The sequence below is a fragment of the Drosophila eugracilis genome, unplaced genomic scaffold (assembly GCF_018153835.1).
Source record: "Drosophila eugracilis isolate 14026-0451.02 unplaced genomic scaffold, ASM1815383v1 contig_2152, whole genome shotgun sequence".
NCBI lineage: Eukaryota > Metazoa > Arthropoda > Insecta > Diptera > Drosophilidae > Drosophila > Drosophila eugracilis.
Window position 1 is genome coordinate 942,245 of NW_024573036.1, and position 23,252 is coordinate 965,496.

At 38.6% G+C, this 23,252-nt stretch overlaps 5 protein-coding genes across 5 annotated transcripts; 1 reads left to right on the plus strand and 4 right to left on the minus strand.

The window, feature by feature from the left end:
• Positions 1–104: 104 nt before the first annotated feature.
• Positions 105–13,595, minus strand: LOC108110999 (protein mothers against dpp). Its single transcript, XM_017220308.2, is given in 5 exon segments — positions 105–1,877; positions 2,058–2,643; positions 2,645–2,749; positions 2,822–3,264; positions 13,466–13,595. Coding segments are annotated over 4 exon segments (1,368 nt in total). The 5' UTR covers positions 3,092–3,264; positions 13,466–13,595; the 3' UTR covers positions 105–1,470.
• Positions 13,596–13,881: 286 nt separating this feature from the next.
• Positions 13,882–16,142, plus strand: LOC108111150 (probable tyrosyl-DNA phosphodiesterase). The gene is made up of 5 exons (XM_017220519.2): positions 13,882–14,070; positions 14,129–14,675; positions 14,729–15,118; positions 15,176–15,773; positions 15,831–16,142. The coding sequence occupies exons 1-5, from the start codon at positions 13,995–13,997 to the stop codon at positions 15,960–15,962; spliced, it is 1,743 nt and encodes a 580-aa protein (XP_017076008.2). The 5' UTR covers positions 13,882–13,994; the 3' UTR covers positions 15,963–16,142.
• Positions 16,143–16,202: 60 nt separating this feature from the next.
• Positions 16,203–17,037, minus strand: LOC108111151 (serine protease easter-like). The gene is made up of 2 exons (XM_017220520.2): positions 16,845–17,037; positions 16,203–16,788 (listed from the first exon to the last, which is right to left on the minus strand). The coding sequence occupies exons 1-2, from the start codon at positions 17,035–17,037 to the stop codon at positions 16,385–16,387; spliced, it is 597 nt and encodes a 198-aa protein (XP_017076009.2). The 3' UTR covers positions 16,203–16,384.
• Positions 17,038–18,421: 1,384 nt separating this feature from the next.
• LOC121529968 (serine protease 48-like) lies at positions 18,422–20,976 on the minus strand. Its single transcript, XM_041818127.1, has 5 exons — positions 20,490–20,976; positions 20,033–20,347; positions 18,866–18,917; positions 18,631–18,812; positions 18,422–18,574 (listed from the first exon to the last, which is right to left on the minus strand). Exons 1-5 carry the CDS (start codon positions 20,974–20,976, stop codon positions 18,432–18,434), a joined length of 1,179 nt encoding a protein of 392 aa, XP_041674061.1. The 3' UTR covers positions 18,422–18,431.
• A 596-nt stretch (positions 20,977–21,572) lies between these two features.
• On the minus strand, positions 21,573–22,943 carry LOC108110498 (phenoloxidase-activating factor 3-like). The gene is made up of 4 exons (XM_017219578.2): positions 22,531–22,943; positions 22,416–22,467; positions 22,181–22,362; positions 21,573–22,124 (listed from the first exon to the last, which is right to left on the minus strand). Exons 1-4 carry the CDS (start codon positions 22,751–22,753, stop codon positions 21,715–21,717), a joined length of 867 nt encoding a protein of 288 aa, XP_017075067.2. The 5' UTR covers positions 22,754–22,943; the 3' UTR covers positions 21,573–21,714.
• Positions 22,944–23,252: the final 309 nt, after the last annotated feature.

The following is a 23,252-nucleotide window of genomic DNA, read 5'->3' on the forward strand; positions in this document are numbered from 1 at the left end:
TCCACTTTGAAAGCACAAAATGCAGAGCGAAAAGTTCAACCTAAAACTTCTCAGTTGGGTTGTGTTTATTATTTAAGGATCCAGAAAATATTAACCCCAGCAAGTTTCGTTTGATATATTTATTTTAAATTTATATTTTTACCATTACAATATCAAGTTTAACATTAAGAGGCATGCAAGACGCGCTTAAGGCAATTTATAGCGTTCTATGGTGGCTGCCTGAAATCTGTAAACTTCAAGGCAAATATTTCGTTCAGTAACTTGTATTTCTGTTTTTAATAATATTAAATATGAGTTGCTCTTTAGTTGGGGCAACATCAAAGGCCAACGTAGAATATCGAACAGGCACAGGTATTACATTAGTTTTCAGATAAGGCCGTATCCTACCAAAGCCTCTAATATACAGCTAAATTTACATTTCCATATTTAAGTAACTTTATCTTAATAAAGTATAGGTCTTGCACACATCCGATGAGAATAGTAAATGAACTCATAAGTCAGAAACCGTTTTTATTTCAAAATAATAAATTTCATTTCCTTACTGCCGAAACGCAAAAAATCTTTATTTTAAAACAAATTCATAAAACTCCGAAAACTCTATTGTACGAATATGTTTATAAAAATGATAAATGTATATTTATATAAAAAGGGGAGTTCCTCCTCGTCTAAACAAAATTATTCACTCACTTAATATAACAAAAGATCATTGTTTGGAAAAAAATATATCGATTCAGTAATTATTTTCCCACTCCTAAATTTCGTTGGTATATTTTTTGTGGTTTTCGATTTGCTTACAACTTAAAATTAGTTAAACCATAGATTTAAATCAACTAAATTGAACGTTTAATTCGTTGATCAAAGGCAATAGGCAAACCGCAAATGAGAAAAATAAAACTTAAATTGCGCTTTTCAAAAATCATTTTGGGAAATGTATTGCAATAGTTTTTATCGTAACCTTACATCAATTTCATTTTGCTTGTGTACTTTAAGTTTTTAGGATTAATGAATTGTGTTTTTTGTTTTCGTTTTTGTTTTATATTTAAAGCAGCTTTGCAATGACACATAATTAGCACTTGAAATAGACTTGAACAGCAACTGTTTGCCAATGGGCATAGATCATTAATATTATAGCATGTAGATCATTGTAAATAGTTAAACCATTTCGTGATTGGTTTCTCAGCTCGCTGCTGTTTCTCATTACTTCGATTAAGCGTTAGGAATGACGTTCGCATAGAAAATCATACGATAAAGTATAAAATATAGGCAAAGGGCGGGTGTTTGGAGTAGCTTGCGTACATCTATATTTAAATCTGAAGAAGAGTTGCACACTTGCAACTAGGCTCTCTTCATTGTCCTGTCTTCTCTACGTCTTTTTCACACTTAGCTTTCACTCACTCGTACTCATTTAGCTACTGGTTTTGTATTGTTTTTCTTTCCGTTTCCATTGAGGAATCTCGCCTCGTCTTAAGCTTAGGATACCGAACTAATTGCATTATGTGGCGAACCCATTTGCGTGAGCACCTTATCTAGCCACTGGAGCGGCCCGTGCAAATGGATTTCGATCCAGCAGGGTGTCGAGGTCACATCCTGGCGATGGTATTCCGCACCCCAACCCTTCACGAATGACATTCGGATGGTACACATCTTCGTCAGCTCATAGACGGCCTCGAATCCATTGTTCACCGACTGCGACAGCAGCTGAGCAAATTCCTGGTTGTTGAAGATCTTCAGAGAGCAGCCCGGCGGAATCTTGCAAACGGTGCTCGGATGGAATCCATGGTGGTAGTTGCAGTTCCGCGACTGCACAAAAATGGCAGAGTCGGACAGGCACTCGGCGTACACCTCCCCGGTCACATAGTACAAATGGACGCCTTTGCCTAAAAAAGGAGAAACATTAGTAGAGGCTTCAAAAACTTTCGTCAAACGTGACTTTTTGCTCTTGTCTAACTAATAAATCTATCTCTATAACTGATAAAAAGTTTGCTGCTTATCTAACGATGATGCAATGATATGCCATAGGTGACGTTAACAAAGAAGGGAATTTCTTAAGAACCCACCTATATGACGGCGTGTGTTCTCGATGGTGCTATTCCTGTTCACATTGCTCAGCTGGCCAAGGCAACAGCGGTCCGAGTTGTTGGACGGATTCGTAAAGCCATCGACGATTACGGAGTTGTTGTTGCAGTGGAACACCTCGCCCACCCGGCAGTTAAGCTCATAGTAGGCAATCGAGGCCCAGAAGGCGGGCTCAGAATAACTGACCTGGGCGACATCGCCCATCTGAGCATCCAGCATCTGGCCACCATCATTGGGATTGTTCGAGTTCCCGTCCTCCGAGGGACTGTAGGCAGGCGGCGGTGTTCCCGCCAAACTTTCATACGGCGAGTTTGGATTGGAGTTTACGGAGCTCGGACTGCCCACCGATGTGTTGCTGGTGCCCAAGTTATGCGAGTTGAATCCACTGTTGGAGTAGCTGACATTGTGCGGCATACTGGGCTCGGCCACGTGGTTGAATTGGAGCATCGAGTGTCCGGGTGCGAATTCTGAGTGACGAGGAACGAGAACTGGCGGGAGAACCGGACTCTCCACGCGCTTATAGTGGTACGGATTAATGCAGACCTCCTTCTGCTTGGCGCTAAAAGGGATACTGGCATAGCTCGAGGGGCTTCAGTTCGTGGTGCGACTGCAGATCCGGCCATCGCCACACGCGGCAATAGATCACATGTGGCAGACCCTTGCGATGGGATACCTGAATAGGACATGAGAACAGAAAGTTAGTTCATAGTTCCAATATATAGCGATATAAGATAGAATTACTAACCTGTAATCGTCCGTCCAGCGATCGTGGAATGGTGACACACTTCGAAGGCTGACCAGGACAGGAGAGTGCTCGCTCCAGCTCCTCGATGGCGCCCTTGCGCTTCTTAAGCTTTTTCACCAGACTGTCAACGGCCTTCTCCGCCCACTTCTCCTCCTCGTCGCCCTGCTTCCAGCCCAGCAGCTTCTTAACTGCTGGCGATGTGAAGGAGAATAACGAGCCCAATGTGGACATGGCACTGCTGGTGTTTGATTCCACATCGTCGGTGTCCATTCTGTGGCTGATGCTGCTGTTGTTGTTGTTGTGGCTGCTGCTACTGCTGCTGCTGCTACAGATGTTGTTATTGTTATTGTTGATGTGGTGGTGGCTGTTGTTGTTGCTGCTGCTGCCGTTGATTTGGGGTGGAGTTACCCGATAACCGGTATAACTATCAGCGGGCGGATAGTCTGTAAAAAGAGTAAGTAAAAAGCATATATAAATAATAATAAATACAAATAAAATCGCAAACATTCATCATCGAGCTTAGATTGGCTCAGCAACGCCCACAACAACGCATGCAAAATGCGAGTGCACAGTGAGAAAAAGTTCCTAATTTAAATAAAACTATTTGAATTTGTCATGATAAAATGTTTTCCTCTTTAACTTAGCAATGAATAATAGTAGCAGTTATAAAGAACACAAAGTAGAGGAAGTCCACTATTATTATAAAAGATCTCCAATTCCTTTCAACTTTTTCTAACAGTGTCGATACCCACTTGGCCAAGTGCCCAGCCGATATCGGAGAAGGAGGGAATATCTATGGGGCCTTTAATGCCTCATGATTTTGGCTTGTGAATAGAGTCGTTGGGAGGTTCCTGTCATGAACGGACTCCTCCCACTTTCGATGTTGGCGGCCAATTGCATGCAAATCGCCTGCAACATTTTCTCATTGAGAATTATGGCTATTACTGCTTCACTTAGTTAAGCTGATTAATCAAAACTTGATTTCGTTGGAAAATTATTTTTATCTATTTCCAAGTTGGTTATTGTTGATCGCCAATCGCCGTTGACGTCATCTGAGGAACGATTCTTCCATTGTAAGGGGGAATTTTTGGGGCACGGCAGTTCTTTGAAGGGAATACTTTTACCAATTCAAAGGAATTCATGGTGACCAACTGTTTCAGATTAACTAATAAATAAATTTATAGGTACAGGAAACAGGTAAAGTGTAAATCAAAAACTTTCGGTCTTCCTTATCGATTCTTAGAAAATCGCTATAAAAAAATGTTTGGTAATTTTCTCACAATAATAAACTTTAGATTGGTAAATTTAAAATGATTAGCCGTTAAGTGATTTTACCATTAATTTGACTATCTACTGTTAAACTGTCTTTTTCTATAATGTTTTCCTTAAGTTTATTATTTCCCCCATGAGTAACGAGAACTGCATCTCATAATTAGCGCAAATGATAACCAAATGGTACACAACTTGTCAGCATTGTGGGCTACCCCCTTTTTCCAGCCCCTCCCTGGGCTTTTCCTCCCTTCGTACGTCACAGTGCCTAACGGTAAATACAACCAGTCAATTTGAATTATGACATTTCAATGTTAACAGCATTTCCCAAGAACTTCTCTCCGACGACAAGTGGATAGGTTTTGCCTCTCTTAGTTTGTCTGGTTTAAGCGAAATCTCGTTTTTCTCCTCGAGGTGTCAAAAAATGTTTAATTAAATTTAAAAGTGACAAAATCTAATTGAATGAAAATTTGTAGTAGCAATTAATTTGTGCAAGTCGGAGCACCGAAATCGCGAAAATCGCTCAGGCCAGCCACACAAGGCGAACCACCTACCACCCCTTTTCGGACCAAGTCAGGTAAATCCAATTTCAAAAGCAATTAAATGCCGGCGATAAATCAACAAGTGCAACACTTCGACTACAAGAAAACACCTCTCGAGCAGACCGACAGACCAACTGGCGCATATTTCTGGCCAAATTAGACGCTGCGTGAATTAATTTCGATTTTCTCGCTCAACTCAGGCCTAGCACTGTGGGGCGTGGACCAAATTTTCATACTTTTTTGTTGCATTGACAATTTTATGAAGTCGCCGATGGAGAGAGGCGTGGTCTAAGGGGGCCAATGGTTTGGGGAACCCACTTTTTTAATTGCCCAAAGTCACCCAGATCCCCAGGCGCTTTGTTTTCCAGTTGTTTTAGTTTCACATCAATTTACAGTACAAATTATGAATGGTTTTCTTAGGAGCAATATCTTTCGTCCTTGTTCCTTAATTTATTAACAATACCTCTTTATGGCGATTCTATGCTAGAACCCAAGATACTTTTCGAGCAGACTTATCAAGAGGGTTACAGGAGATAGAGAACTTGTTTGTCCAGCTGACCTATGCGATATGTTCTTAGGTGCAATTCGACTGATTGAGGGGTAAGAATACAAATTTCGATAATGCCCGGCTTGTTTATGCAAGGCTTTAACACAAGGCTGATTGCAGGTGGGCTTCTCTGTGATTACTGAGGGATCCAAGGGGAGAACTCAACTAATAATTCTTTGGAATTATAATAAACTAATTCAATATTTGATGAGCTTTAACAGAAGACTTTGTTATATTTAATAAGACAGCTTACCATCGACACTTGCTTTTATAAATCATTGTTATTTGTTATTTGTTGTTGTATAGCATCTTAACTCGCTTAAGTAATAAAAATATAAATATTTCTTAGTTTGCTATTATTAATTTAAGCAATTTACTATGCATTTGTAGTGGAGACATTCCCCATCAGTAAAGGATCAATAATCATAACTTGCAATTACATACTACCAGGGCTCAGATCACGTATCCAATCCCCCTCCTTGCAAGCTGCCCCACCCAAAACTGACAATCTTTTTCCAAGAAAGAGACACTCAAAAGAAGATTATCCAAGATGTTTACAGATATAACTCAGTATAACCATAGTAAAACCTTGTATATATTCCTAAGTTAAGCATAGCCATAATTTTAATTTTAGCTGAGCTGAAGGCCTTTGCTGCTATTGCTCCTAGCCATTTGTTGGCTCTTAGTTTTAACTAATTGTTAGCCTTAGATAAATAAATAAATCAATTAATAAACTGAGTATTATAGACTATAATCTTAAGCCATATATGATATCATAATATATTAACAGTTAACTTAAGCTATATCAAATGCAATGAAGAAATAAAAACCTATTAATGAACACTGATTTCCTTTCCAGTGCATTGATGATCAGGGATTCGCCGATCATAACTCAAATGTAAGAACAGAGGACGGAGCACTCCGAGGGACTTTTATGGCAGGCACGCATTCGCGCATGCGTATCATATAATTCCAATCGATAATCAATCATAAATGCGGCAGTGACAATAAGGCGTAACTCATGGGATCCAGGTAAAAATAGAGGTGGAAAGGTGGATGGGAAAAGGCTGCAAGTACAGAAGCACTTCCGTTGCCATTGAAAGCGGGCAAAAAGTGTAGTAAAGTGTTGTGGTAAAGGGTGCCAGAGAAGAGAGATATCGAGATATTGAGAGAAGCATAGGGACTTGGACCCATGTTTAAAAATAAACAAACAATGCACACACAAAAACAGAGATAAAGAACCAAACGGTCGGTCGACCAGGCCAGGCCAGCAAGAGTTTCGATTTGAGGAAAACTCAAAAATCGGGCAAGGGAAAATGAAAGGCAGGCAACTAAGAACTAAGAGCTATGATCTAAGAACTAAACTAAGAACTAAGACGAATCAAACGTACACATGATGTTGAGATTGCAGATATTATTTTATTTATTTTTATTGCACGCACACACAGACACTCGCACTGGCGCGACACCGACACCAACACCGTTGCACAAATCAGCTATCAAAATCAGCATCAAAATGTTATTCGTATGCAAATGCAAATGCAAAGGCGACCCTCCACGACGATCGACTCTCCCGTGGCAGTCACATTTCCGATTCGATCCTTATTCAATTCGATTCCCTTATCGTTTCGGAATGCGCTTCAACAATAATAACTTAATTTATTGAAGCTGTTTGCCGTATTATTTATTTTTGCCGCAAATTACGCAAAATCCCCAGAGAACGGGAGCGAGCGCGAAATCAGAAATCAACTGCACGACCGGACCGATCGACAACGAATGCCGAACGGGTTGCACACCAAACTGAATCCACCGAGTGCCGACTGACTAACTGACTAGCTGACTGACTGCCTGAATGAGTGAGTGACGAACTGACTGAGTGACTGACGAGCCGAAGGCAGCCCAACTGCATTCGTATTTCATATCTGTGTGACTGAACCAGGGATACGAAATAGTAGGAAGGCAATAAAGGAACTAAGGAATGAGGCCCTCCTTATAAAGCTACTTTTACAGTTTATCAAAGTATTTTATAATCTTTGTAAAACCAAATTAAACTTACTTTCTTGATGATCTATTATTATTAAAAAAAATTCCTCCTTATAGGTCCCCTATTTTATCGCCAACTATTCCACAGCCCTGATTTTAAAAGACCGTTGAGTGACGTATTCGTGTTTTTATGTGTGTACCCGAGTGTCAGTGTGTGTGCAGGCGGCCAAGTGCACACCACTACTCGAGCATTAAAAGTTTTGTTTTAAACAAATCGAATGCCCTATCTGCAGTTGGGCTGCCTGCACGTGAATGCTAACGTGTTCGTGTGAACAAGTCCACACTGGGAGAAAAGTGTACTTTGTCTTAATAAATATAATTTCATTTGTGATGTAAAAAACATCAAATTACTTCTTACTTATTATTAAAGCTTAAAAAATCTCAATTCTGATCTATTAATTATCGAAATATTATGGCTTTGTGATTATAGAAATTTAATTTTTTCACGTGTTTGGCCTTTGATGGTGGAGGTGGCGTCAAACCCACAATCACAATCAAACTGTAAACACCCCACCGCAACCACAACAAGTGAACGCAGGAAGAAGGGAAGTAAGCGATAAAGAGAAGGCAGCGTCAACGAATTTTTTCGTGCGTGGGTCTAGCGGGGAATCGAATTCGAAATTCATCGGAGCCCTCCTCTGTCAGGGTGTTTTGGGATACGAAAATAACCGAGATCTGAATTTCCCTTCGTGAGTTGCACAGCCAAATATTCCGGGGGAAGGAGGCAGGAGGCAAACAGCTGATGGGCGTGCTGAAAATGGCAAGTGGAGTTGCCAAATGAACCAGGAAACAATCAACAGTCATGGTCAAAATTATAGATATTTTTATAAGTTACAAGTCTGAGAATTGTTTATGAATTTAAAATATGTTTTTAATCTTATTTCTTGCTTTCCCAAGCTGATGTTATTAAACCTTTCCATATCTATCGAGTGAAATCAAGCAATCCTACCAATCTGATCCCAACTGTCAATATGTTTAGAATGCAAATATGTTCCTCCGACTGTTTTATTGCGTGCTTAACACTAGTAAACGCTAGTTTATTGCCAACATGGGTAACATTACACTGTCGCAGTAAAATCGAAAACAGTAATGAAGCCCAACGCTCCCCTCGAACACTGAAGTGAAAACTACGAAAAATAACAAAACCCTACGTAGGCCATAATTATGTAGTCCGGCTGAAACAATAATAAAAATGCATGCACGCCAATTGCTAAAACCACGTTCACGTGCCGCAGTGCAAACGTCAAGGGACAAAAATGCGCAGGCACAGCACAAAATCCTTTTTTAAGTAAATTAACTCAATTCTAATTGCAAATAATTGCGGCGATAATTGCAGAGGGGCACGCAGGGGCTTTGTCATGTGAGTAATTGAGCTGTCAACACTGAGACACCACCGCTTTTCAGCTTTTCAGGGAAGCAAAGTCAGTGGTGGGTCCACCGCCCACCAAATCGCTCCCAGTTAAACTTTCCAATTCATTCTAGCATCTCTCTTCTTCTATGATCCAACTGAAAAGCGAAAAAAAATCGCAGGCCTTCTATAAAAAGTTAACAAATTTTGATGACAACTCGTCAGCCAATTAAATCAGGGGCAAAGTAATCGCTAAATATGTGGCAAACGTGAACTGCCAGAAGTTGAAGCCTTTAACTTTGTTGCGATGTTTACTCCTGTGGCCCAATGTTGTTGTGTTGCTGTCGTCTCACCGTCACTGCCGACGCCTGTACATGCAACAATTGTTGCGTGTTCAACTGCCAATCAATGCCAATGAGTGCCTGACCACAGCAGCAGTGGCAGGGATCAGGGGCAGCACACAGTTACAGTCAAAACCGGAGGTATCTTTTAATTACGTTTTTGACTTTAACTTATAATAAGTGATACCTAAAAGTAAAGTAGCTAAAATGTTATATTTCTTATTTTTCTTATTTAAGACCTATCAAATGTGGAAGTATCATCAAAGAGGGCTAACTGTACTACCTTGTTGACCTGGTCTGTGACGGAACAAATATCCTAAAGTGCAACATGCACCAGAGCAGAAGCAACTGCGAGCAGCAGCAAGTTCGTCATCGTCATCGGCATCCGCGATTCGTTCGGTTCGCTTAAATAGCCATAAATATGTGGAGTATGCGCCATAGTTCCCGAGATTGCCTCCCCCTTAACCCGCCAGTGCCCATTGCCCAGAGCTCAACCAAACCCGTCCGCTTAACCCTTCCGCCTGTCCTGCGGGTTAAACGTGCTGCCGCTGTGTGGCGCCTAATGCGTGCGCCAAAACAAAACGTAAAAGAATTCTTAGAAAAGCGTCGCCGCGCAAGTAAGCAAAAAACGGAGTAAGGGACGGAGAAGTCCACATTCGAGTGGATTAAATGGCACAAACATGGCTAATTACATGTATTTAACACGCACGGGGCAGGCTGTACTTAAAACAATGACAAGTACCACAATTATGGTCAAAAGCTGGAAAGCGATCCACTAGAGACAAGCGCCAGAAAAGAACAAGTTGGCAGAAGTATAATGTGGTGATCATTAATGAACACCAAATCAAATTCATTTCTTAAAAGCAACTTTAAACTTAAAATATATTAACAAAAAGTCAAGCTTCCAGAAGCTATAAAAAATTTTTTATTATCTAAACAAAATTTCTTTAAATATAGTAAGTGACGGTAAAAGTATAAAGAAGTATCAGCCTGGCGACTTTCTCGCAATCTGGCCATTCTTTGATGGATATCTCCACCATTAAAATAGGAGCGGCTGGGATTGGTTTCGTATTGAGACTCGTATACCCCACCTCACGACTCCTGCGAACTCCGCGTTGTCAATGCAAAAATTTATTAGATTTTAAATGCAATAATTATTAGCATTATATGGCCAATGAAGCGCCGATCGAGGACAACGCCGGAATGACCAATCAGTAGTCTTGGCCATTTCACTGTGTGTGGCTAAGACAACGAGCACTTAGTATGCAGGCTAGCTAACAGCGACCGTCAGTAGCTGCCAAACTGTAAACTCTAGTTACGGGCTAATTTCATTCAAGACGAGCTCGATTTGCGTGGGTGTTGGCTCCACTGCCAGTTGCATGACTTCTCCGCCTCTCGAGCCCCACTTGAACCACCCCTCTCCCCTTTTGGGGCCACCAATCCATATTACTATTCCCATAGTCCCAGTCGCCGGCACTGACAGTTCGGCGACAGAGATTTATGCGCTGTAATTTCCCACTTTATTACAGTTTAAAGTTGCGTTTCCATAAGTTTTGGCGCGGTTTGTCTCTTTTAGCTGCCATTTGCTTCAATTTCGCGCCCTCAATGTGGCACTTTTACGGGATTTTGTCGAGCAAATGAATTCATACTTTTAGGAAGTGCTGGAAGGGTTTCTATCTTTCATTAGAAAACAGCAAGAGTATATTTCGCTTCGAACTTCCATCAAAAGCAACTACTCTTTGATCTTTGATTTAAAAGCCAATTTTTCGTGCCTCGAAGGTAATGCCAAGCCGTTGATACGAATCTGGGCTCGAGCACTTCTTAATAAAGTTGTTGCCGGTATTATGACAATAAAAGAGAAAATCCTATTGCGAGAGGGTCTAAAAATAAGTTCAAATTCGTGTTGACAATTTTTGTACGTTTGGCTTTGTTGTGTTTTGTTTGCCGTTTTATTACCATTGCGCCGACGGATTATCGCGACAAGAAGATCAAGAGCAGGAGGACCAAGCGGATGGCGAACAAAAATATTTATATGGATATCAAAAAATAACAAGAAGGGGCCGCCCACTGACACTGGTTGAGAAAAAAACTGAAAACTGAAAAGCGTAAATCACGCTTTCGATAGATCTAAAATTAGTTTCCTGCGATAAGCCGTCGCCAGATTGATACAGCGCGTTTCGCGGCTGTAAGACAATAACTTAACTTAATTGTATAATTGTATTGTATAAAATATATAAGAATATCATTAAAAATACACAAATAAATTATGTTTATATATTAAAACAATTTTCAGTTTTACACCAATAATTTTCCACCCATTATTTGCTGGCTCAAAGATAAAGGGGTTTGGGAAAGTGTAATGGCTTGATCAGTTTTGATTTCGGTTTTTATTATTTTTTTGAGTTAGTGACACGAAAATTTGCATGTTGCATGTTGCACAAACTGCGCATAAATCCAATTAATAACATAATTATTTGGCAAGCAAAACGCAGCAGTTTGTGAGACAAACCATTCGGAGCTCATTTCAAGAGGCCGCCGTTGAGTTTTCGTCTGCATTTGCCACTTTTTGCGGTGCGTAGGCTGTGCCACCAAACCGCCAGTTACCAGTTACTTGGACCAACAACCGTATGCAAATTGCCCATATGCATTTCATTTTTTTCCTACCTTTTTTCTGTTTTCTGTTGGTTTATGCCTAAATTGAAATATTGACTTTGCGCACTTAATTTTCGGCCTGGCAAATTTGAATTGCCAATCAAAGAGAGACGGACGAGGGGAGCAAAGTTGAAGGTAAATTTCTAGCTAAACAATGTGCAACATAAATTAGAATAACAGTTAAAACATAAAGCTAAACCCTCTGTCTTTTGTAGGCGGGACACATAATATGTGGGTGCGATACGGCAGAAACTTTGGATCGGAGGCGTTACTTCAGACTACCCATAGGCTTCATTGGGAACTTCTTGCGGCGTTTCTCAAAATGATTTGTGGTCTTGCCCCGGGAATTAACACGGCAACTTAAATAGGAATGGAATACCCCACAGCCGATAGCGAAGGCAAGTCACAAATCAGCTTAGCCGTAAAGTTTAAAAATGATATAGTTTATAAGACAAAATTCCTGATGTTATCAATCAATCTGGGGTTTGTCAAATATAAATATAATCCATAAGTTAGGGTTATAATCTTAAATATAATTACTTTATAGACCCTTTAATATTTTAGAATTTTAAACAGAAACAACTAGTTTTTAGATAATTTTACATAGCTTAGTACGAATCTTTTTATACAATAATAATACAAATAAACTACTTCGTTTGGGCAGTTCTGACTGTATTAAGTCACGGAGCCAAACCGCAAAAATGGAATAAACAAAACCCCAACAGAATCCATATCGGAACCACTAGAAAAATCAAACCCACCCACCCACATGTCGAGCGGTTCGCCAAGTGGAATGGAGTGCGCACATTGCAAATCTTCTCGTCTGCTGCCGCGCTTCGCTTCAGTTGCCTTCGACAAAAGAAATACTTCGGATGCGAGTGCAGTGTTGTCCACTTGGCTTTTCTTCCACAAAATGTAGCCTTTTATACGGAAATCCCTATAATACTAAAAATGCTTAAAATTATAATATACTATATAATTTCTAATATACTAAATATTTCTTTTTATTTAGGGTAGTTAGAAAGGTAGAAAATATTGACTTGTGCTTAAGTATTCCTAATTGTACCCAAAGTTCAAAGTGAAAAAATTAATTAAAAAATGATAATAATGAATAAAAATTAAAAGATTTATGTTGCAAAACTGCCAACTCCGGGCTAACCCTTTTTTTCCAACTGGAGTTGGCATCTCTAGCGGCAAAGTTTCTGATAAGATTAGAGCGTTGGGGCGCTGTTTATTATTTACCGTTTGAAATCAGGAGAGAAGAGAGCGAGATATATTAATAAAAAAAAAAGTTCGAAAGCTGAGTCATAAAGGTGAGAAAAGAGAGCAAAGTTCCCGTCTAATTCGATTAATCACCGAAATATGCAGCGCATTTCGTTTGTTTTTTGTTTTGGTGCACTTGAAATTGAAAATTCCACACCTGTGCTGGCGGCAGCAACGCTGACTGAGACAAGGCAGAGGCTAAAGTGAGATTGGGAAGGAAATTTTCATATAAGAATTTCAAGTATTTTCAAAACATAATAAAAATTGAATTTTATTGTGTATATTTATAAGTGATGCTACTTTTGCCGCTTTTCGTCTGAATTTTTTTCGTTCAATTAATGGCGCGCACACACTTATACATACACAATGCCCACACATGCTGCAGCATATTCTTATAAGAATCAAACGGTGATCGTCCCTGCAGAGAAAAATAACAACAAAAACAACTGTTTTTGCCCCCAACACAACAACAATAAGAGCAACAACAATAGTGGCGGTCGCATTGAAGAAGAAGAAGCAACATCATAGCATATTACAAATACAATCAAACAATTTTTCTCTTTCACCCGAACGTAATTGCACTTCGAAAATGATTTTCTTCTGGGAAAAACGGATGGAAACTTGCTGTTGAATACTTACGCGTCAACTTAAACACTTCCTGTTGATTTATTTCGTCATTTTGATTGGTTTTCGCCCCGCAAATCTGCGTAAATTGTTTTTCAAAATTGTTTATCACGAAATGCACACACAACACACAGCGACAACGATTTCAGTGTGGCCATGACCGTCCAAATATACCAACTCTGAAAAATACAGATAGGTATAAGCTACTATCGCTACGAGGAAAACTATCGCGAAGGAAGATTAATTTAATATTAAATATATTTTAAATTTATAATATAACGTGTACATACCAGTAATTAAATTTGCATTAATACTCATTCAATATTTTACCAATTCCAAAATATAAGTGTTTATAAATTTAATAAAATCAAACTAGATTTATTATTTATTTATGGTATTTTTTGCAATCGGTTTTTTGTCATCGCCAGCAGAGCGCGCTTTGTTATTTTTTGGTTGTTTCTTCACATTTGCTCAATTCGTTCTGTTTGTATTGATTTCATTGTAATTACTGTATTTTCCTTCTAAAAATAAAATATAAAACAATATGAAGGAGTGTCCATATGGTGAAAAGTGCTATCGGAAGAATCCCATTCATTTCGGCGAGTTTTCACATGCGCATCGTGAGTAAAACATGAAGTAATGAGACCCAAAATTATGTTAATACGGTTAATTCTTCAGTGGATGCAATTTATAAGAAGGGAAATGCATCGGGGGATTACGACATACCTGCCAAATACTCCAGTGAAATGATTCAGACTCAGTTGAGGTTGCTGGAAAAACTATTTCCCAAATCAGAAGTAAAAAAAGAAAATAAAGCAAATGTTTCGGGCTCAAAGCTACCTGTAAATGCTCCGATTAGAAGTGGTACGTCCACTTCTGAATTCTCCAATTCCAATCCTAGTGGTTCCTCAACTTCCCGGTCAGCTGGTCCTGACGACACCTCCAATTTGGCCAAGAAACAAAAGCTAAATGCCAAGAACATTAGGGACTATATTCCTGTCGTGGTGGAAAAGGGAGGAATGGCCAAAAAATTGGAACGCGCGGCTCCCTATAACATGTTTTTCACTGCGATTACGGATTCGAAACCCACCCATTCGGAAGCCTTGAGCATAACCCTTCAGGAAATCCTCGATGAAAGTCTGGGAGAGATCGAAAGCACCGTGCAGATAAACTTTATGGTGGATATTGGCTGGCTACTGGGGCATTACTACTTTGCCGGAATACTGTTAGTAATATCTGATAAATGTCTAATAAGTATCTTAGAAAGCTAAATTTCAGGTCTAAACCGCTTTTGGTGCTTTACGGGGACGAATCACCGGAGCTGCTAAGCATAAGCAAATTCAAGCCGCAGGTTACGGCCATTCGTGTTAAGATGCCCACGCCTTTTGCCACTTCGCATACTAAGATGATGTTCCTGGGCTATAGCGATGGCTCCATGCGGGTGGTCATCTCCACGGCGAATCTGTACGAGGACGATTGGCACAATCGCACGCAGGGCTTATGGATAAGTCCGAAACTTCCTGCTTTGCCGGAGGATGCCGATACGGGCGCAGGAGAGAGCCAAACCGGTTTCAAACAAGACCTAATGTTGTATTTGGTAGAGTACAAGATTAGCCAGTTGCAGCCTTGGATTGCCCGGATCCGGAAGAGTGACTTCAGTGCCATCAAGTAGAGCCTACCAAAGATATTATTTTTTAATCCTCATTCCACTCATTTAATCCTTAGCGTGTTTTTTTTGGGATCTGTGCCTGGAGGTCACCGTGAGGGCGCCGTGAGAGGTCATCCGTGGGGTCACGCTCGGTTGGCTTCATTGCTCTCTAAACACGCAGCGCCCATCGACGATCGCATACCTGTGATCTGCCAAAGTTCGAGTATCGGAAGTCTTGGCGTCAATGTACAAGCCTGGATTCAGCAGGATTTCGTTAACAGCCTGAAAAAGGATTCAACACCTGTGGGAAAACTTCGCCAGATGCCAGCTTTCAAAATGATTTATCCAAGTTTTGGGAACGTTTCGGGTAGTCATGACGGAATGTTGGGCGGCGGATGTCTGCCCTATGGAAAAAACACGAACGATAAACAGCCTTGGCTGAAGGATCATCTGCAGCAATGGAAATCTAACGATCGATATCGCTCGCGGGCCATGCCGCACATTAAGAGCTATACGCGCTTTAACCTGGAGGACCAGTCCGTATATTGGTTCGTTTTGACTTCAGCAAATCTCTCTAAAGCAGCCTGGGGCAGCTTCAATAAAAACTCCAATATTCAACCCTGCCTGAGAATTGCCAACTATGAAGTCGGCGTCCTGTTCCTACCAAGATTTGTGGTTAGTTCTGATATCGTTAAACTTAATTATATTCTAATGGTTGCCTTTGTCTTGCAGACTGGCGAAGACACATTTCCTTTGGGCAATAATCGCGATGGTGTTCCCGCGTTTCCACTGCCCTACGATGTTCCGCTGACTCCCTATGCTCCAGATGATAAACCTTTCCTAATGGATTACCTGCACGGTTAAAACTAAAAACGCACCTATTCGATTTTATTATTTCTTGTTTTTATAATTATTTGGGTTACACATATTTAATACTCAACGTGTGCTTATGTTTACTAATTGGTTTTATGTTTATTTATTTAAATAATCCTCAAAAAGTGGTAGTTATTGCATTTGCAAATGAATAACATAAAAACATAAAAATGCTTATTTTATTTTGCCTGCTGTCCTGATTCTAAAAGGCGAGAATTTCCCACTCACTCGGATTTCAGTTAATTTGAAAAGAAGCTGGCGAAATTCAATGGACCCACTCTTGTTCCCTCGGGTTCAGCTTTAATCAAATTGGGATATCAAGATTGTTCATCAATAATACTTATATAATTTTAAGCTATTTGAAACGGAGGATTTAGCTACTAACAAGTGCGGTCTAAACTCACAAATCCTTTTCAGTTGTCAGTATTTACATATTCAAAAAGCGTATCCTCTATCCATTTCATATGGTACGTAACATTGGTATAAACACTGGGGCCTTTACATGCCGAGAATCCAAAATTTGAAATCCCGAACTGGAAAATGCGAGGAACTCCTCCATAGAGTAGCTCTCCGGTTAGGGGATTTCCCATGTCTCCTTCACATGTGTCACTGGTTGTATCGCCGGCACATATAAGGTCCTTGAATAAATTATTTAGCTGAAGACTCTTGCACTCCTCAATATCGCGATTGGCTACAATTGCTGTCTGTAGCACCGTTTTTATTACTTTGTTATAATCAGCCCAGCCAGCGACTATAAATGATGAAAATTGTTTCAGAAGAGGTTGATTGACGAGCAGACAAATCGGCCGGATATAATCTAAGAAAATATTTTAAGTTTAGTTAAAGTCGTGGTCGGTACGGCTAACTAATTACCTGAAAACAAAATCTCTTCAGCTATTCTAACCAGGGCTATGTTATTTTCATTTATCCCGGTTATGTTATATTGTGGGTGTGGAATAGCACGCTCGATATCAATATCAGAGGTCCTCGGCAAGCAACCCAATGAAGAACAATCGTGCGTTTTATTCCTGTCATAATCGCCCAGACGTACCTTTCTAAAACCCATAGAATTAAAATATTTATAATGAAAATTATGCTCAGATCATACGTAGGCGCCAACTCAATATATCTAAAGCAAAAACCCTGCCGTCAAAACAAAACCTGTAAATATTAATAAGCTTAAAACTGAATTGCAATGATCTAAAATTATGCTAAGATACTTACGAGAGGTAACGAGGGATCCGGTACAGCGATATTTCTGATCTTGAAGGAGAATAGCTAGCCATGGATTCGAGAATATTTCAGCATCTTGTCCTCCTACTACTCGCTTAAATCTGGAAGGTTGCCTTATTGTTCCGCAATTATTTTCCAATAAATAGGCCCTCTCCTTCGTATGCCCAAAATATGAGGCAGACCAATGGGACAAATCCCGTTTTAAAGTGTTTCATATTACGGCGAGTACTGATTTAATAGCTCTAAAGAGATGGATTTTTAGAGGATTGTACGCAATCTTTTAAGTTCAAAAAGTTCAAACTGATATTTCGGTTTATATTTTGCGGATTAGAAATTCTTGATAAATGTGACGATTCTGAGAATGTTTTTATGGGTTTTTAAGACACAAACAAAGAAAATAAATTGAGTTCAAAAAGTTAATATTATTTTTTTCTTATATGTATTTGAGACGAATTTATCAACATTCTCATTTCCAAATATAACATACATATATAAATAGTAATTTTTATTAATGAGTTAGCTTCTTGGCTCGTTTTCGAATTGATTGCAAGCTTTTTTCGAATGCAATAAAACAATTTTTTAAACGCTCATCATCATTTTTATTTTTTACGTTTAATTTAATGTAAGGCCAACTAAAATTCCAAATGCACAATCAAAAACAATGACTTTTTTTGGGGCTTTCTCTTGGAATTTTGAATTTTCTTTATTACGAATTTAAATTGCTAGGGGTGGGAGGCTACCAAGATTGTTTAACGATGGAAAAATAGCAAGTTTACCAAAACTTATACTCTGTATGGCGAAAATTAAACAAAGAGGATTCCAGTTTGTATTTTATTTACCAATACCAGGAGTAGAAATACACAAACATTTGTGACTTTTCAAAAGGATAACCCTAAAAATGCCAGTTACTTGAAAAGGACAATTTTTTACTAAGAAATGCGGTCTAAGATCGCAAATCCTTATCAGTTGTCAGTATTTACATATTCAAAAAGCCTATCCTCTATCCATTTCATATGGTACGTAACATTGGTATAAACACTGGGGCCTTTACATGCCGTAAATCCAAAACTTGAAAGCCCGAACTGGAAAATCCGAGAAACTTTTCCATAGACTATCTCCGCAGTTAGGGGAGTGCCTCCATCTCCGTAACATGTGTCACTGGTTGTATCGCCGGCACATATAAGGTCCTTAGATAAATTATTCATCTGAAGAATACTCTTGCACTCCTCAATATCGCGATGGGGGACAATGGCTGTCTGTAGCACCTCTTTTCATTACTTCGTTATAATGACCCCAGCCAGCCACTTTAAATGATAAAAATTTTTTCAGAACCGGCTGATTGACGAGCAGACAAATCGGCCGGATATAATCTAAGAAAATATTTTAAGTTTAGTTTAGGTCGAGGTCGGTATGGCTAACTAATTACCTGAAAATAAAATCTCTTCAGCTATTCTAACCAGGGCTATGTTATTTTCATTTATCCCGGTTATGTTATATTGTGGGTGTGGAATAGCACGCTCGATATCAATATCAGAGGTCCTCGGCAAGCAACCCAATGAAGAACAATCGTGCGTTTTATTCCTGTCATAATCGCCCAGACGTACCTTTCTAAAAACCATAGAATTATAATATTTATAATAAAAATTATGCTCAGATCATACGTAGGCGCCGAGTTAGATTCATTGAAGCAATCCGCTACCGTCAAAACAAAACCTGTAAATATTAATAAGCTTAAAACTGAATTGCAATGATCTAAAATTATGCTAAGATACTTACGAGAGGTAACGAGGGATCCGGTACAGCCCTTTATATTATCTTTAAAGAGCATAGCTAGCCATGGATTCGAGAATATTTCAGCATCTTGTCCTCCCACTACTCGCTTAAATCTGGAAGGTTGCCTTATTGTTCCGCAATTATTTTCCAATAAATGGGACGCTCCTTCGTTTGCCCAAAATAGGAGGCAGACCAATGCGAATCCCGTTTTAAAGTGTTTCATATTACGGCGAGTACTGATTTAATAGCTCTAAAGAGATGGGTTTTTATAGGATTGTTCGAAATCTTTTAAGTTCAAAAAGTTCAAACTGATATTTCGGTTTATATTTTGCGGATTAGAAATTCTTGATAAATGTGACGATTCTGAGAATGTTTTTATGGGTTTTTAAGACAAAAGAAAATAAATTGAGTTCAAAAAGTTAATATTAATTGTTTCTTATATGTATTTGAGACGAATTTATCAACATTCTCATTTCCAAATATAACATACATATATAAATAGTAATTTTTATTAATGAGTTAGCTTCTTGGCTCGTTTTCGAATTGATTGCAAGCTTTTTTCGAATGCAATAAAACAATTTCTTAAACGCTCATCATCATTTTTATTTTTTACGTTTAATTTAATGTAAGGCCAACTAAAATTCCAAATGCACAATCAAAAACAATGACTTTTTTTGGGGGCTTTCTCTTGGAATTTTGAATTTTCTTTATTACGAATTTAAATTGCTAGGGGTGGGAGGCTACCAAGATTGTTTAACGATGGAAAAATAGCAAGTTTACCAAAACTTATACTCTGTATGGCGAAAATTAAACAAAGAGGATTCCAGTTTGTATTTTATTTACCAATAGCAGGAGTAGAAATACACAAACATTTGTGACTTTTCAAAAGGATAACCCTAAAAATGCCAGTTACTTGAAAAGGACAATTTTTTACTAAGAAATGCGGTCTAAGATCGCAAATCCTTATCAGTTGTCAGTATTTACATATTCAAAAAGCCTATCCTCTATCCATTTCATATGGTACGTAACATTGGTATAAACACTGGGGCCTTTACATGCCGAGAATCCAAAATTTGAAATCCCGAACTGGAAAATGCGAGGAACTCCTCCATAGAGTAGCTCTCCGGTTAGGGGATTTCCCATGTCTCCTTCACATGTGTCACTGGTTGTATCGCCGGCACATATAAGGTCCTTGAATAAATTATTTAGCTGAAGACTCTTGCACTCCTCAATATCGCGATTGGCTACAATTGCTGTCTGTAGCACCGTTTTTATTACTTTGTTATAATCAGCCCAGCCAGCGACTATAAATGATGAAAATTGTTTCAGAAGAGGTTGATTGACGAGCAGACAAATCGGCCGGATATAATCTAAGAAAATATTTTAAGTTTAGTTAAAGTCGTGGTCGGTACGGCTAACTAATTACCTGAAAACAAAATCTCTTCAGCTATTCTAACCAGGGCTATGTTATTTTCATTTATCCCGGTTATGTCATATTGTGGGTGTGGAATCACACGCTCGATATCAATATCAGAGGTCCTCGGCAAGCAACCCAATGAAGAACAATCGTGCGTTTTATTCCTGTCATAATCGCCCAGACGTACCTTTCTAAAACCCATAGAATTAAAATATTTATAATGAAAATTATGCTCAGATCATACGTAGGCGCCAACTCAATATATCTAAAGCAAAACCCTGCCGTCAAAACAAAACCTGTAAATATTAATAAGCTTAAAACTGAATTGCAATGATCTAAAATTATGCTAAGATACTTACGAGAGGTAACGAGGGATCCGGTACAGCGATATTTCTGATCTTGAAGGAGAATAGCTAGCCATGGATTCGAGAATATTTCAGCATCTTGTCCTCCTACTACTCGCTTAAATCTGGAAGGTTGCCTTATTGTTCCGCAATTATTTTCCAATAAATAGGCCTCTCCTTCGTATGCCCAAAATATGAGGCAGACCAATGCGACAAATCCCGTTTTAAAGTGTTTCATATTACGGCGAGTACTGATTTAATAGCTCTAAAGAGATGGATTTTTAGAGGATTGTACGCAATCTTTTAAGTTCAAAAAGTTCAAACTGATATTTCGGTTTATATTTTGCGGATTAGAAATTCTTGATAAATGTGACGATTCTGAGAATGTTTTTATGGGTTTTTAAGACACAAACAAAATGAGATAAGAAAATAAATTGAGTTCAAAAAGTTAATATTGTTTTTTTCTTATATGTATCAACATTCTCATTTCCAAATATAACATACATATATAAATAGTATTTTTTATTAATGAGTTAGCTTCTTGGCTCGTTTTCGAATTGATTGCAAGCTTTTTTCGAATGCAATAAAACAATTTTTTAAACGCTCATCATCATTTCTATTTCTTACGTTTAATTTAATGTAAGGCCAACTAAAATTCCAAATGCACAATCAAAAACAATGACTTTTTTTGGGGGCTTTCTCTTGGAATTTTGAATTTTCTTTATTACGAATTTAAATTGCTAGGGGTGGGAGCTACCAAGATTGTTTAACGATGGAAAAATAGCAAGTTTACCAAAACTTATACTCTGTATACCGAAAATTAAACAAAGAGGATTCCAGTTTGTATTTTATTTACCAATAGCAGGAGTAGAAATACACAAACATTTGTGACTTTTCAAAAGGATAACCCTAAAAATGCCAGTTACTTGAAAAGGAGAATTTTTTACTAAGAAATGCGGTCTAAGATCGCAAATCCTTATCGGCTGTTCTTATTTATAAATTGAAAAAGCGTATCCTCTATCCATTTCATATGGTACGTAACATTGGTATAAACACTGGGGCCTTTACATGCCGTAAATCCAAAACTTGAAAGCCCGAACTGGAAAATCCGAGAAACTTTTTCATAGACTATCTCCGCAGTTAGGGGAGTGCCTCCATCTCCGAAACATGTGTCACTGGTTGTATCGCCGGCACATATAAGGTCCTTAGATAAATTATTCATCTGAAGAATACTTTTGCACTCCTCAATATCGCGATGGCGGACAATGGCTGTCTGTAGCACCTCTTTCCTTACTCGGTTATAATGACCCCAGCCAGCGACTATAAATGATGAAAATTGTTTCAGAAGAGGTTGATTGACGAGCAGACAAATCGGCCGGATATAATCTAAGAAAATATTTTAAGTTTAGTTTAGGTCGAGGTTGGTATGGCTAACTAATTACCTGAAAATAAAATCTCTTCAGCTATTCGAACCAGAGCTATGTTATTCACATTTCCTGGAGTAAACTCAAATTTTGGGTGTGGAATAACACGCTCGATATCAATATCAGAGGTCCTCGGCAAGCAACCCAAAGAAGAACAATCTTGCGCTCTATTCCTGTCATAATCGCCCAGACGTACCTTACTAAAAGCCATAGAATTATAATATTTATAATAAAAAATATGCTCAGATCATACGTAGGCGCCGAGTTAGAATTATTGAAGCAATCCGCTACCGTCAAAACAAAACCTGTAAATATTAATAAGCTTAAAACTGAATTGCAATGATCTAAAATTATGCTAAGATACTTACGAGAGGTAACGAGGGATCCGGTACAGCGATATTCCTGATCTTGAAGGAGAATAGCTAGCCATGGATTCGAGAATATTTCAGCATCTTGTCCTCCTACTACTCGCTTAAATCTGGAAGGTTGCCTTATTGTTCCGCAATTATTTTCCAATAAATGGGCCGCTCCTTCGTTTGCCCAAAATAGGAGGCAGACCAATGCGACAAATCCCGTTTTAAAGTGTTTCATATTACCGCGAGTACTGATTTAATAGCTCTAAAGAGATGGGTTTTTATAGGATTGTACGAAATCTTTTAAGTTCAAAAAGTTCAAACTGATATTTCGGTTTATATTTTGCGGATTAGAAATTCTTGATAAATGTGGCGATTCTGAGATTGTTTTTATGGGTTGTTAAGACACAATCAAAATGAGATTCGCCCAGACGTTCCTTACTAAAAATCATAGGATTAAAATATATGTACGAGTATATAATAAAAATCACGCTGAGATAATACGTAGGCGAAATGGGATCGTTGAGTTCAAAAAGATCAAAGTAATATTTCAGCGTATATTTTGCGCATTAGCAATTCGTAATAAATGTGGTAGTTCTGGAATGATTTTAATGGTGGTGATAAAACACAAACATAATTAAATAGGAAAGTACGTATAGTATAGTATATTATAGTTCAAGAAGTTCAAATTGTTATATTGCTTATATGTTTTTGGGATGAACTTATAAGCATTATCT